At 44.8% G+C, this 15,936-nt stretch overlaps 1 protein-coding gene across 1 annotated transcript in view; it reads left to right on the top strand.

The window, feature by feature from the left end:
* The window catches only part of MAPK12 (mitogen-activated protein kinase 12), a 46,943-nt gene extending 33,253 nt beyond the window's left edge, over positions 1-13,690 (top strand). The window contains exons 7-12 of the mRNA XM_083463646.1: positions 6,832-6,946; positions 8,256-8,327; positions 9,789-9,868; positions 10,153-10,231; positions 11,981-12,154; positions 13,500-13,690. Coding sequence (XP_083319772.1) covers positions 6,832-6,946; positions 8,256-8,327; positions 9,789-9,868; positions 10,153-10,231; positions 11,981-12,154; positions 13,500-13,570 — 591 coding nt within the window. The 3' untranslated portion in view covers positions 13,571-13,690. The remainder of the gene's footprint in view (positions 1-6,831; positions 6,947-8,255; positions 8,328-9,788; positions 9,869-10,152; positions 10,232-11,980; positions 12,155-13,499) is intronic.
* The last annotated feature ends 2,246 nt before the right edge of the window (positions 13,691-15,936 follow it).

The raw sequence follows: 15,936 nt of genomic DNA, 5'->3' as shown, positions 1-15,936 counted from the left end.
TGACACCTGTGGAATATAAGCAAGGAGACTTTTGGATTACATCTACCACAAATCTGCGAAAGATGCAAAAGACGAAGGAGGAGGCCCCGGGAGTTTATGGAATACAGGAACTTAAAATAAAGAAATATGATTGGGGCCTCCACTTTGACTCTGACTCTGAAGATGCAGGCCTTGTGGAAATTTTCCAGCAGCTGTTTCCAAATGTCCTTGTGGGAAGAGAATATGGCTGGATGGTGATAGAACTCTTTCGAGATTCGACGACCGACATAAAGGATTACCAACAAGACCGGCGGAGAGGGACTGAAAGAGACTTGAAAGCCTCGGACGTGAGGAACCCTGGCTAAGAACTGCTATTTTGGACATGTATTGGGAAGGGACGAAAACCGGGGATGGGAGGGAGGGAAGAACAGAATTTTAAAAACACTCAAGACCTTTGGGTTCAGATAATATGACCTTTATATAAAACAAAATGGGAAATCGATGGAAGGGAATTTGAGTCCAACTTAGGAAAAATTTATTTTTCATTATAAAAGAGGTAATATTAAGATGGTTAAGAGGAGAAATACCAATTTGCTGACATAATTCTGGGAATTGGGATGCATGAAGGGGGGTGGGGGGAAGTCAGGGAACAAGGTTAGGAAAGTAGGATTTTCTGAAATTATACATGTTTTTGTCTTTTGTCTTTTCTGTGTGTATTTTGTCTTTATAAAAGGTGAAAAACCAATAAAAATTTTATATATATAAAAAAAAGCTCTTGAGCCAATCACCTCAGCGTGGCTGTTGACGCCCTCCCAAAACCAGCAGTCAGGGAGTCCTCAATATCGCCTCTGAGACCGGCTGTGTCAGGAAGACTGCTAGGCAGCAAGATGGGCAGTAAACCGGCAGAATCCCTAATCCATCCCAGTTGCCCAGGGCCAGGAACACATGTTCCCAACTGGACAGAGAGCCCGGAGGGAGAGAAAGAGAGACTAAAGCAACTTCACTTCCTATGTTGATGCTGCACTGAGTGGGCACAGCTGGGTGAGACCAATTTCCTCCTGCTCTGAGGTCTCAGTGATGCAGACCAGATTGGCTTCCTCATTCATAATCAGATAATGGATAAGGCAAGTCTTACTCAGAGCCAACTTGGCATTCAGCTACAGCAGCCACAGACCTGAGGGCTGGTTGATAAACGGTAAAGGACTCCTGGACAGTTAAGTCCAGTCAAAGGCGACTATGGGGTTGCGGCGCTCATCTCGCTTTCAGGCTGAGGGAGCTGGTTTTGTCCTCAGACTACTTTCTAGGTCATGTGGCCAGCATGACTAAACCGCTTCTGGTGCAACGGAACACAGTGATGGAAACCAGAGTGCACGGAAACGCCATTTACCTTCCCGTCGCAGCGGTACCTATTTATCTACTTGCACTGGCATGCTTTCAAACTGCTAGGTTGGCAGGAGCTGGGACAGAGCAATGGGAGCTCATCCCGTCGTGGGGATTCAAACCGCTGACCTTCTAATCGACAAGCCCAAGAGGCTCAGTGGTTTAGACCACAGCGCCCCCCGCACCCCTGAGGGCTGGCTGATAGGACAGGCACAGTTCCCTAGGTTGGAAGAGGGTCTGGCACACAGCACAATCACTAACTGCTTGCCCCATGTGCCCCTTACCCGGCCTGCCCCACCTCTCACACCAAATCTTCCTGAATCACTGCAACTGGGGCCCCCACTGCTCTCCCCAGCTCCTCCCGGACACATGCAAACCCCATGTAAATTTAAAACAGTTAAAACAATTGTAGCATTGGCCCTGTCTCTGCTTTGTAGCTGATGCTGCAGCCAGGAGATGTAGACTGGCTGCAGGTGCAGAGGTCAAAGAGGTCAAAGCTGCTCTCAGCTGCTAGCACTGGCTTGCCTAATGGTGAAAAGCTCAGCTGGTGCAAGACTAGCAGGGAGTGGGTAGCTGTAGATCAGGGATCGGCAAGGTTTACCGGCCATGGGCCGAATCACTCCCACAGAGATCATCCGTGGGCCGGACTGGCACAGCGTGACACCGAAAATCACACCTGCGCAGAAGCGATTTTCAGCATCTGGACACGCGCAGACACAATTTCTGGTATATGCGCAGGTACAATTTTCGGCACCGCTTGACGAGTCCCCACACTGCACTGCTCCGGTTTAGCGCAGTGCTCGGGCGACTTGCCAAGCGGGCGGCTCGGGGGCTGGTAAAATGGTTTTTGTGTGCCGCATCCGGCCCACGGGCCGCACGTTGCCGACTCCTGCTGTAGATGGTGCGGGGATTGGAAGTCTCTCCTCTTACTCTCTCCTGCTTGTCTCCTCGCCACAAACAGCAGTCACTTGGTTCCTGGATCTTTGAACTGCCGAGCTACATTTTATATTCTATTAGAGCTAAAGGGAGTGTTGGGTATAAAAATATTTGCATTTGAACGCTGGGAAGCTGCAGCAGCAGCAAAAAAAACCAAGCCCATAACCTGAAGACGATCAAACCCTTCCAAGCACACTGCTGAGTTGTGGCATTAATAGAATGGCATTGACTATGTAATTGCAACTTTCTCGTTAAAATAATAGGTTTAAGTTAAAAGGGAAGTGGGAAAAGAGTGATTTGATCCGACTGATGTGTTAAGTATTGCTGCCTTTTATCATTCAATTGTGCAGTTCAAAAAGAAACAACCACAAAACCACTTCTCTGAACTAGAATTACCACTTACTGTTGCCAGAAAAAAAAACCTAGTATGCAGAGACAACATCCCTGGTCCCCTTCATATAATGAATAGTCTCTTTTAGATAAATGCCATTCTTTGGGAAAGTGCTTTTCAGTGTGAACAAGGATATCAAAACCAAGTAGACATCTGCATTTCTCTGAAACAAAGCAGTTGTTTCACTGCAAGTGGCTCTGTCGCCAGCGCCGAAACTTGGGAAGGGTTAGCAATGATGTCAGATTCAGCGAGCGAGAGAGATTGTTTTCAATTTGCATTTGTCGTCGAAGAATGTGTGCTTAAGTCTGTGCTTGCTGTTTCTTGATGGAAATAAGTAGACCTGGGTGGCGTATCGATACATCGCCCGGGACCGGTTTGACGGCCAGACCACAATGTCGCCTTCACCCAGCTGTATATCGCGAATGAAATCACTGCCGCTCTTGAGTCCCTCCGCCACCAGTGCCCGGCAAATGGAGAGAAGAACAAAATGCACCAGCCCCAGCCCTGCCGAGGCATCGGGGTGAAATTATCGCCACTCCTGCTGAGGGAGCGGAGGGAGTTTGACCCCGGCGACTTGCGTGGCCGTGGCCAACACAGCTCATTCCTCTGCACAAGAACAAGTATTTACAGTGGTACCTCGGGTTAAGTACTTAATTCGTTGCGGAGGTCCGTACTTAACCTGAAACTGTTCTTAACCTGAAGCACCACTTTAGCTAATGGGGCCTCCTGCTGCTGCTGCACCGCCGGAGCACGATTTCTGTTCTCATCCTGAAGCAAAGTTCTTAACCTGAAGCACTATTTCTGGGTTAGTGGAGTCTGTAACCTGAAGCGTATGTAACCCGAGGTACCACTGTATTTATTTTTGGATTGGAGAGAGACTGGCAGGAATGTTTAGAGGGTGCTCTCCACTTAGGTGGTTTTCACTTAGCAAGTGGGGGAACCAGAACATATACCTGTGTCACTGGGGAGTTGCCTGTAAACTTGGGAAGACAGGCGAACTAATGCCAGTGTACTGGAAGAAGCAGAGATCACAAGTGGTGAAGCAATGATTCTTCAACATCAACGTCATTGGACTGGTCATGTTGTGTGGATGCCCGATTATCGTCTTCCAAAGCAACTACTCTCTTCCGAACTTAAAAATGGAAAGCGTAATGCTGGTGGTGAACGAAAGAGGTTCAAACACTCTCTCAAGGCAAATCTAAAATAAATGTGGTATAAACAACTGGGAAATACTGGCCTGCAAACGCTCCAATTGGAGAACAGCCTTTATCAAAGGTGTCACGGGTTTTGAAGACTCTCGAACTCAGGACGAAAGGGAGAAACATGATAAGAGGAAGGCATGCTTGGCAAACCCTCACCATGATCAACTCCCACCCGGAAACCAATGTCCCCACTATGGAAGGATGTGTGGATCCAGAATTGACCTCCACAGTCACTTGTGGAACCACTGTTAAAACTGTGTTTATGGAAGACAATCTTACTCAGCTATGAGTGATCACCAAAGAAGAAGAAGACATTATGTAGATTTAGCAGTTAAGTGGTTCCCCATCCTATGAAATCAGACCTTAGCAAAATATGAAATAAATAAATAATAAATAAAATAATAAATAATGAAATTAATTGTTTCAGCAGGAACCTTCCTGCTTGACACCCAAGGTTAAAACATCAGATTTTGACCTAAAAATAGACTACAGCTGACAGAGAGATAGGAAACTTAAGATTTACAAAATTGATTTATTTTATTTTTTTAATGCAAGGAAGTTTGAGTAATTGACGGTTCATGCTTTAAAAACACCGTTCAGTTCCCAAGAGGAGACTTTGCTTTGTCGCACATCCATCTTCTAAGAAATCAGCAATGCTCCACAGACCTATTATCTGTGACAGAATTGTAGTGTAAAACACTGCTGTCAAAACAAGCAGACCTTATTAACCCTGAAACATTTTAAGAGTGAAGCGTAAGCCCTGTAGAAAAATTACCGTCTCTTAACCGAAGGGTTGAAGGGCTTGTGACTGCAGCCAGCCTTTGTAATCATATTACACAGATCTGGTGTAACTGCGTTTTAAATCCTTGCAACTAACTGCAGCCTGTGCTTCAGCGACAGTTTGCAGAGCACCAGGCAAAATGATGCTTATTGCATATACAGCCTCAGACTGCTATCCTTTTATTTTAAAGTAGCCTCTGCAAGTTATGAAAGGATCCTGCCCTGGGACTTCTTGCAACAGAGAGCGCAACAGTGTTTAAGATTCCTTTGCGTGCTTAACGGCCTGATGCTGTCAACCACTGGTGACCATCCCACAGTGTCTGTGAGCACAAACCTCCATAAATAAGTATCGAACTGGGTGCAGTGGGAAAGCATGTACACACAACTGAAGTGATGGACATGAGGCAGGAGTTGATAATGCAGGTGAGCTGCGCACAGGTGAGCTGCATGCAAGCTGCCGGCCAGCCCTGTGGAGCCTCCTTTTATTGAGACAAATATGCAAACCAGGCAGATACATTTTGGGCTGTGACCTTTACACATCTTCCGGTCCCGAGATCGTGGGGTGGTACAAAATTATTTTGGCACCTGTTTCCACCGCGTCATTGTCCCCTTGCACAGTGTATGACAAAGGAGACAAAAGGTCTCAGAGACAAAGGTTACCGACAGGGCACCGCAGACTACTGAGACCACAAAAGGTTAGACAGAGGCAACAGTGTTCAGACAGGCATGGCTTTGTCTGTGAGGGGCGTGTGTGCTCCGCACCCCAAGGTCACGCGTGCAGGCAGACTGAGGCTGCCTGCGGGTGGGGTGTGTGCTCCCTCCGGACCCCACTCCCCACTCCGCGATCATCCCTACACACAACCTCATAGATATTGGTGGATACGCATGGTTCCCATCAGCCAGAGTATGGTCTTTTTAAAATAAGAGACTTAAGAGTAGAAGTATAGAATGCACCTTGCCACCACTTCTGGGACCCATGACTAACATTTCTTTGCCTAGTTGGTGCTAAGTAAGCAATGGCGATCTATCGGCAACATCTTTAATGCAAGAGGAAGAGAGGTGATCTCCACTAATTCTCCCTGCACCACCTTCCTTCCACATTCTGACTTTTCCACAGGATCCCACAATACGATACGATACTCTTTATTGTCATTGTCCCATACAGAACAACGAAATTGGGGGGGGGGATCTACATAAGACATTCAAAACCAACAAGCCTGCTATCCCAACCTGGTTAGCCCCCTAAAAACTCTGATACCCCATTTTAAAAATACAATACACTCCCATTGAGACTCCTTACGCTGCGTTTAAAACCAAAATCACATTTGGATAGAAACTGTTTCTCAGGCGGCTAGTCCTAGTCTTTATAACCCTGTACCTTCTTCCAGAAGGCAGAAGCTGAAAGAGATCATTTCCGGGGTATGCACTATCCTGCGCTATCTCTGCAGCTTTCTTATGACATCTGGAAGCGTAGATTTGATCCAAGGTGGGAAGAGTGCACCCAGTTATTCTCTCTGCAGTCTTTACAACCCTGGACAGCATTGTTTTTCCCCAGACCGTGGAGCTCCCAAACCACACACGCAGACCATAAGTTAAAACACTCTCAACAGTACAATGGTAAAATGCCATCAACAGGTCCTTTGAGAGATTGTTTTTCCGGAGGATTCTCAGAAAATATAACCTCTGCTGTGCTCTCTTCATCAGGTCTTTGCTGTTTTCTTCCCTCTGAAATGGTGGTACTAGGGGCTGCAGCAGGAAAAGGGTGAAATTTTGCCCCTTATTTCTCAACCCAATTATCATAGCATGAATCTTAGCCCCATAGGTCTTTAAACCATCATTCAAAGTGATTAATTTTCCTTTCGCTTCATATATTCTGGCTTTGAAAACAGATGCTGGGACAGAGCCCTCGATCCAGACCTCTTAGCGAAGACGAAAAGTATTTTTCTTCTCGCTTAACAGAGCGCAACAGCACCGTTTCCTCCCCAGCATTATAATGGCAATCAGGAGTGTAATTTTGCATGTTTATTACCAATGTGATTTTTTCAATTGCAGTGCTAGAACATCGGTTTAACGCGTTCTGCTTCTCTGCCACCCCTGTTTTCGATGTGTTTATGACTAATTTGGAGTTGCAAATTGAATGCGTCTTTGGTTCCTCTGTAACAGATTCTGGATTTTGGGCTAGCAAGACATACAGATAGTGAGATGACTGGCTACGTGGTTACCAGGTGGTACAGAGCCCCAGAAGTTATACTTAACTGGATGCATTATACACAAACAGGTAATTGTCGTGTTTGTGTTCAGATTAACACTGTAACTTGAGCTCTTCTAGTGGCATCATTACACAAAGCTACCCTGTGCTTATATTTGTCTCATGGAATACCATCCAAGGCGCGTTGCTTTGTACATAATCCCCTGATCTCTGTTGTGTTAATTGCAATTCTCAGTCTGTTTATATCTGGAACAAAAATGAAGGCAGCTGTTAACTTCCGCGGAGGCCTTCCAGGTGTCTTGAGAAACAATTCCAGCTTCCCCTCGGGAAATCAAGGAACGTTTTCTACCATTCATGGGTTCCAAGGTATTGCCATATGGCAATCTAGCTACCTCGGGGTATGCCTGGCTTTCAGCCTGCCTTCTCATTATCTCAGTGTCCTTATTAACTTCCTAGAACAACTTCAGTCCCAGGGAATAGATACAGTCTTGCAGATACTGGCAGATACTCCTGTTCCTATAGCCATCTGCTTGACCAAACCATCACCATCATCATCATTTTTATTATTATTACGCTGTTTCTGCCTCCAGTATTGGTCCACCCTTTCCTGTAGTCCAGCGGTTCTCAACCTGTGGGTCCCCAGATGTTGTTGGACTACAACTCCCATAATCCCTGAGCTCTGGCCTTGCTAGCTAGGGATGATGGGAGTTGTAGTCCAACAACATCTGGGGACCCACAGGTTGAGAACCGCTGCTGTAGTCCTTTTCCTTTCTCTTGAGTGCTAACCATTGGTTGCCTACTCAACCGCACTTCTGTTGAAGTCACTTGATGCCTTTGAATGCTCGTTCCACAATAAATCAGCTGTTGGCATCTGCATCTGGGATAGCTCAGTCAGTAGACCATGAGACACTTCATCTCAGGGTCATGGGCTAAAGATTTCTGCATTGCAGAGGGTTAAACTAGATGACCCCTCCCCAAATGGTCCATTCCAACTCTACAGTTCTATGATTTGTGTCGAGAAACAATGGAATGTGCCTCCAAGGGTGAAGTCAAACCACTGCGAAAGCAGCACTGAAGTTACCTCCCCGGGGTGCAACACAGCGATCAACTTGCTGCATTCGTCCATAGTTGCTCACTCTTGAAAGTAGAAAAGGAACATTTGTAATCCAGTCCTCCACAGCTCCCCCAAAAGCACACTGGGTTGCGTCAAGGCGCTACTCCTCTTGCAGAAACCAAATGCACATTTTGCAATTGCAAACCAAAATACTTTATGTGCCTTGCCTCGTAAAGGATTTGTTTTTCTGCATATAGCACAGGCATAAGCTGAACTTAAAAGGTCTCGCACAGCAATTCAACGTAACCATTTTCTGTATTTCAGTTGACATCTGGTCAGTGGGCTGCATCATGGCTGAGATGATCACGGGAAGGCCGCTCTTCAAAGGCAACGATCGTATCCTTTCACGGCGAACACTTGGCATCTTGGAGGTCCCAGGCCACAGAGAGGTTAGGCTGGTCTCAACCAGAGCCAGGGCTTTTTTGGCTGTGGCTCCGATCTGGTGGAACGCTCTGTCACAAGAGACTAGGGCCCTGCAGGACTTGACATCTTTCCGCAGGGCCTGCAAGACAGAGCTGTTCCGCCAAGCCTTTGGCCAGGGCACAGCCTGACTCCCTCCTTTGGCAATCTTCACAGAACTCTAGCCCAATGGTTGCCATGAATTTGATTTGAAGTAATTTTTTAATGAAATGATTTTAGAATGTTGTATTATTTTATTGTTGTTAGCCGCCCTGAGCCCGGCCTTGGCTGGGGAGGGCGGGATATAAATAAAAATTTATTATTATTATTGTATTAATATTAATATTAATAATAAGATGTAGAAGTATGTAAGAATCTGGGTGTCAAAAGTGTGCGAGTTCAGAAACACTTTAAACAAATAATTATCCCTTGAGCTTCTTGCTTCCAAATGTCTGGGTTTTTTTTTAAAGTTTGTGTTTCGGCCAAAATTTGCAAAGAGGGACACTTAATAGTACATCACGGCTGCTTTGCATTACTAATTGCAAGTAGAAATTCACATTTGTAAGACTCCCTGGCACACAGGGCTGGTTTTTTAGTTAATCATATATACTTGGTTGCCGGCTATGCTTTACAACTTCGTATCTGTCCCTTCCTTCCCTGCTGTGGGACTACATAGAAGCTCAGCAAGTATTACTGAAAGTCAGGGACAGCTAAAGCTAAGGAAGGCTGCCCTCAAAAGCTTGCAGAAAGTCCTTATAACCAGTTTTGAAAGAGAAGTATAAAACTATCTGAGCTCTAATGTGGCTTATAAAAGCTTGTGGAAACATGAATGAATGAATGAATGAATGAATGAATGAATGAATGAATCTTTATTTGTGTCAGCCATTGGCCATAGCAATAAAACACCAATACGATATACAAAGAATAGAAATAAAAAGTCAATTCTATAAAATACATTTTAGAGCTTTGAATCAATAGTCAAATAGTGGAGCTTGCAACCTTTGCTGTCACCTGCTCATCTTGATCTGCCAAGAGAAAGGACCCTGTGTCAGTGGTTGGACGACCCAGAATGGACAATAAAAGAGGGGTGATAATCTCATTCAAGTCTTTGTGCAAACATATTTTTTCTGCCAGGTCCAAAGCTGAGCTATGAAGTGTCCTCCCCATTGCTATCTCTGAATGGTATTCAGAGGTCATCCTTAGCCAGCTGTGGTTTTGAGAAGGTATAAGAGACAAGTAGACTTTAGCATGTAGAAGCCAAGACCGTCTAAAACACCTCTCCTTTTTACACGCATTGTATTTTCCAGTATTAATAGCAAGAAAAAACAGTTCTGTTACAACATGCTTTTTTATTTTGACATACATACTGAAGATTTGACTCCTGACTTTGGCATTCAGACCTGGACCAGCTCACAGAAATAATGAAAGTAACAGGCACACCAACTCAAGATTTTGTTCAGAAACTGCAAAGTCAAGATGTAAGTAGCTCTTGCTTTCTCTGATTTCTTAAGGACATAGTGCAGATTCAGAAATGTCATGTGGATTGCACCAGTTCAGGTGGGAGACGGCATATATGCTTTTTCATAGTAATTTTCATGGTACCTTTGTTTTGGAAGATCGTTTTTATTATTATGTAGTAGTCTGAGACACAACTGAATTTGAACTCCATGGATAGCACTGAGAATAATCCCAATGGGGCAGACTAAATTTGATGCCATTTCTTTATTGTAAATGTTAACATCCTGTTTTGGCTTCTTTCAAGGCAAAAAACTATATCAAAAGCCTTCCAAAAGTGCAGAAAAAAGACTTTGCTGCTATCTTGAAGTATGCAAATCCTTTAGGTAAGTAAATAGATGGATGTCACGAATAATAAAGCTGTGTGGTATAGCATGGCAGTGAACAATTAAGTTTAATTGAGGTTGGACAGATACTTTCTGTCCTTTTCTAACAAGCTTTTCCAATAATTTTGCTGTTAGCTGAAAATTCCTCTGTACAAGATATTTATCCCCACCTGAATTAATCCATCTCCCATTAGGACGGCCAACTTTTAAGCAAGGTGTGGTATAAGAGAATGTTACTGTTTCATTAAAAGGTAAAGGACCCCTGACAGTTAAGTCCAGTCGCGAACGACTCTGGGATTGCAGCGCCAATCTCGCTTTACTGGCCAAGGGAGCTGACATTTGTCCTCAGACAGTTTTTCTGGGTCATGTGGCCAGCATGACTAAGCCGCTTCTGGCAAAACCAGAGCAGCACACGGAAACGCTGTTTACCTTCCCACCAGAGCGGTACCTATTTATCTACTTGCACTTTGATGTGCTTTTGAACTGCTAGGTTGGCAGGAGCAGGGACCGAGCAATGGGAGCTCCCCCCTCACGGGGATTCAAACCGCCGACCTTCCGATCAGCAAGCCCTAGGCTCAGTGGTTTAGACCACAGCGCCACCCGCGTCCCTGTTTCATTAGTAAGGCAGAAATAAATATTTTCAAAAGCTGTGTGACAGTTTCCATACTTCATCTTTTTGGTTTTATTGTAATATTGCACCAGTAGCTACTCAGAGAAATAATGTGAAGCCAACGTTATATCATATACTTTTTATTATAAGGCTATCTCGAGTATTCCAGAAAGTCAATAAAGCTGCAAAATCTCTCTTGTTGTTTCAGCAATCCCTTCCCCTTCCTACCCTAATGGCCTAATGCTGTCCCTACTTTCGTGATTTGTAAGGATACGCTCTTCCTTCTAGGCGTACCTAATAATAATATTAATAATAATAATAATAATAATTTTATTTATACTCCGCCCTCCCCGGCCAAGACTGGGCTCAGGGTGACTAACACCAAATACATAATACATTAAAAACACAAAATCAAACAATTGATTAAAATACAGTTCAAAATCACATTTAAAATCAAATCAGGTGGGAACCCATGAATCACAACCATAGGGGTAAGGAATATTAAATGTTCACCAGGCCCGGCCACCCGTGCTGGTCCCATGTGGGCCAATAGGAGGAGCCAAGAGGCCACTTACATGCAGGGTCCCATAGAAAGAGGGAAGAAGGAAGGGGGTCAGACTGGGTCTGGACCAAAGGCCTGGTGCAACAGCTCCATCTTGCAGGCCCTGCGGAAAGATGTCAGATCCCACAGGGCCCTGGTCTCTTGCGACAGAGTGTTCCACCAGGCTGGGGCCACAGCAGAAAAGGCTCTGGCCCTGGTCGAGGCCAGTCTAAGCTCCCTGAGGCCCAGGACCTCCAAAGTATGATTGTGGACCATAAGGTCCTCCGTAGGGCGAACCAGGAGAGGCGGTCCTGTAAGTATGAGGGTCCTAGGCCATATAGGGCTTTAAAGGTTAAAACCAGCACCTTAAACCTGACCCTGTACTCCACCAGGAACCAGTGCAGCTGGATGTATTTGCTTCAATCCCAAGGAACTGAGTGGCCTCTGAAACTGCAAAAGCCACTCCTGATCTATATGATCGTCCATTAGCATAGTTAAGCTCGGCATTATTTTCTTAAACCTGACCTGCTGCTGGAAAATTAAAATCATTATGTTTCGTGCTGGGTCTTAGTGCTTTCCCTCTCCTTTGTTGATCCAGCTGTGAACCTTTTGGAGAAGATGCTGGTGTTAGACGCAGAGAAGAGAGTGACGGCTGCAGAAGCTTTAGCGCATCCTTACTTTGAAGCCATTCATGATCCTGAAGAGGAAACCGAAGCAGAGAAATACGACGACACTTTTGACAACATGGATCTGCCCCTGGATGAGTGGAAATGTACGTTTGGTACATTTTGGCAATCTTCAGGCTAGGACAGAAAACATCTATGGGCTCTTGTGCAAATAGGCTTATAATTAAAATATACTTCAGGTGAATTTAGAAATCCGATGCAGTGAATTTCTATATGTGTCCTCCTCCCTCCAGCCCTCATTGGTTCTGTATAGTTTTCCTTTCCATTATACTCCCGTTCCCCCATTTTTATCACCTATTTATCAACATTTGTATTGTGCAACAAATCAGACTGCTAATCCACATATTACCTACTTCACTGTTTCCCAAACTTGGGGCTCCAGCCGTTTTTTTGGACTACAACTCCCATCATCCCTAGCTATCAGGACCAGTGGTCAGGGATGATGGGAACTGTAGTCCAAAAACAGCTGGAGACCCATGTTTGGGAAACAGGTCTTAGGCCAGGGATGGGGAATCTATGGACATCAGGTGCAATTGGACTCTGACCCCCATCAGCCCTAGCCAGCATGACTGATAGTTAGGATGATGGCAACAATATCCAGTGACATCTGGAGAGGCACAGGTTCTCCATCGCTGGCCTAAGAATGGCAGACGTAATGTAGAAAGCCATTGTAGACAGTTTCCATTAGGACAGCTTCCTGTCTTAAGCAGAGGACATTCTGAGCCCTAATTCCTGCAATTTTAAGAGGATATGCCTGAAATAGGATCTGGCATCTTCTGTTTGCAAAGTGTGTGTTTGACAACATGAGTTATGGCTCTCCACTCAGTTGTCATGTCATCTACCTTCTCCTCTTGCATAGTTTTGGTTTCGCTGCTGTTGATTCATCAAGCCAGTCTGACCTGTTGTAATACCTATAATAGGGATTATATGCCGTATTTCTCGCTCTATAACACGCACCCGACCATAACACGCACATAGTTTTTAGAGGAGGAAAATCCGTAGGCATGCCACCCATAGGCATTCCCTCCATAACATGCACATACATTTCCCCTTACTTTCTAGGAGGAAAAAAGTGAGTGTTATGGTGCAAAAATATAAAATATTATAGTAAATAATGAAGATATAGATCAGGCATAGGCAAACTCGGCACTCCAGATGTTTTAGGACTACAACTCCCTGGCTAACAGGCCCAGTGGTCAGGGATGATGGGAATTGTAGTCTCAAAACATCTGGAGGGCCGAGTTTGCCTATGCCTGATATAGATGTTATTAACATATAATTAATTATAGCTAAATCAGAGGCTCTCACACTGTCAATGATGGGGGTGGGATATTTTCCCTGTCTGGTGGTACTTCACAATAAGAAATAGGGATGTGAGTCATTATTCCTCTGAATGTGAAAGCAATTCTTTTTTTTTTCTTTTTTCCCCAGGCATCACATTCAAAGAAGTGACAAACTTTAAGCCTCCGCAGTTGCCCGAGTCGAAAGAGACAGCAGTGTAAAACCACAGGGACCAATTTCCTTAGAAATCAAATGAAGGAAGGAGGGTGTAAAATTTTAAATATATATATAATTTAATTGTACAAACCTTTTTATAAATAAACTGGATGTAATCTGTCTAATCTGTATTCTGAGGGAATATTTGCTTTCCGGATTTCAGCTAGGAACCTAATGCCATCATAAGCGGCACACCATGACTGGGTGAATATTTTGTTTCTGCCACACATTGCTTATACCTTAGAGTATGTCTTTCCCTCTCTCACAGCCCCAAAGCTCTCACAACATGTTACAGGTTCTCTGTATCGCTACCATTTCCAGTGGGCTGCTCCACACTCTACGTTTTTCATTTAGGAAACATTGCCGGCACGTGTTCACATGGATACCCGAACCCTTTTTCTACCGTTAAGCGGTTTACGTCAATTCCTGCCATAGCAGCAAGACCAGGACATGCTGGCATGGGCAAGAAACGAATTGTGTGAAATGAAGTTCCTTAACCACTTTACAAACTGAGATGGTGTAAAAAAAAAAAAAGTATGTTATGTTCTTGTTGCCAAGCAGCCTACCTTAAGCATTCGCAGAGAGAGAAGCCAACGGAGGGCATCAGTTTTATTGACAAACAGTTCTTTGGGAGAGGGAAAGAAAGTCACAGAAACATAATCAAAATTCTCGTTTTGAAAGAGCAGGGGAGCAATTTGCTATAGCAGAATATGTGCTCTTAAAACTCCCAATAGGTCGACTTGTGCCAGGTCAAATCCACCAGCCTCTCTAATCCTGCCCTAGCCAGAAGCAGCTCTCCAAATACTACAATCGAGATACTTCCTAGCCCTGCAGCTGATAAGAGATTATGCCGTGGAATAAATCTGGGGCTTATATCCAATGGTGTCCCTCGCACAGATCCGTTGGATCCCATGGAGGCCTCTGGCAGAGGAGGGAGATCCATTTTCACCAATATTCCCCCACTGTGTCCTCATGTTGTTGTTTAGTCGTTATGTCCGACTCCTCGTGACCCCATGGACCAGAGCACGCCAGGCACCCCTGTCCTCCACTGCCTCCTGCAGTTTGGTCAGACTCATGCTGGTAGCTTCGAGAACACTGTCCAACCAACTCATCCTCTGTCGTCCCCTTCTCCTTGTGCCCTCCATCTTTCCCAACATCAGGGTCTTTTCCAGGGAGTCTTCTCTTCTCATGAGGTGGCCAAAGTACTGGAGCCTCAGCTTCACGATCTGTCCTTCCAGTGAGCACTCAGGGCTGATTTCCTTAAGAATGGATAGGTTTGATCTTCTTGCAGTCCATGGGACTCTCAAGAGTCTCCTCCAGCACCAGAATTCAAAAGCATCAATTCTTCGGCAATCAGCCTTTTTTATGGTCCAGCTCTCACTTCCGTACATCACTACTGGGAAAACCATAGCTTTTACTATACGGACCTTTGTTGACAAGGTGATGTCTCTACTTTTGTGTCCTCATGTCTGCCCCTAAAACCTGCTCCAGAGGGTTGAGGGGTAAGGATGGACCTAAGTTGGTTCATGTCTGTTGTGCATGAAGTCCATCCCATTTCGGTGGATTTTATGGGGAAATCCTTTTAAAAACTCACTTTAAATAAAAATCTTAGGGTTTTTTTAAGTAACTCTTTACTAGGAAGCTTGAAGGCTGCCCTATTTCTCCTCTCCTCTCCTCAATTTCAAGCCTAGCAAGGACATTGTACAGGAAAGGCAATAATCACCCCCACTGGTACATAGAAGCAGTCATCTTGTTTTTCTGTACAATTACTCAGGAAGTGACAGCACGGCTGCTTCCTCAAACATCTTCACACAAATTTCTTTCTTTTTTAAAGGCAGCGCTTGGGACCACATCATAAAACTTAAGTTAACTGGGCCATGCAGAGGAAAGCTTCCTATAACTGTGAATTAATCCACAGATCTACATTCTGATCTGGAAGTTTTCTGGCAGGCATGAATCACCTATGTTTGTGCTAAACTCTGGAGCGATCGAAATCCTCAAGCATCCCAATTGGAAGACAGAAAGCTACGTTATACTGCCTTGTAAAATTGGCAGGTGCGTGTTTACAGTAACAGTGTTCCTGCAGAGTCCTCGAAAGTGCAAGAGGTGGTGTGAAGGGTTTTGCAGGGAAACCTGCCTGTTCCATTGCCTCAGATGCAACCTGCTCATGTTTCGCTATACAGTGAAACCTTGGTTCTTGAACTTAATCCGTTCCGGAAGTCCGTTGGACTCCCGAAACGTTCAAAAACCAAGGCACGACTTTCGATTGGTGCCGGCGCCCCGGAAACATTAGCCAACAGCCGCATCGGATGTTCGACTTCCAAAAAACTTTTAAAAACCGGAACACTCACTTCTGAGTTTTCAGCATTTG

The sequence above is a fragment of the Podarcis liolepis genome, assembly GCF_965112155.1.
Source record: "Podarcis liolepis genome assembly, chromosome: 10".
Classification (NCBI taxonomy): Eukaryota; Metazoa; Chordata; class Lepidosauria; order Squamata; family Lacertidae; genus Podarcis; species Podarcis liolepis.
Note: the sequence above shows the minus strand (reverse complement) of the source record. Positions and strands in the feature narration are given on the sequence as shown.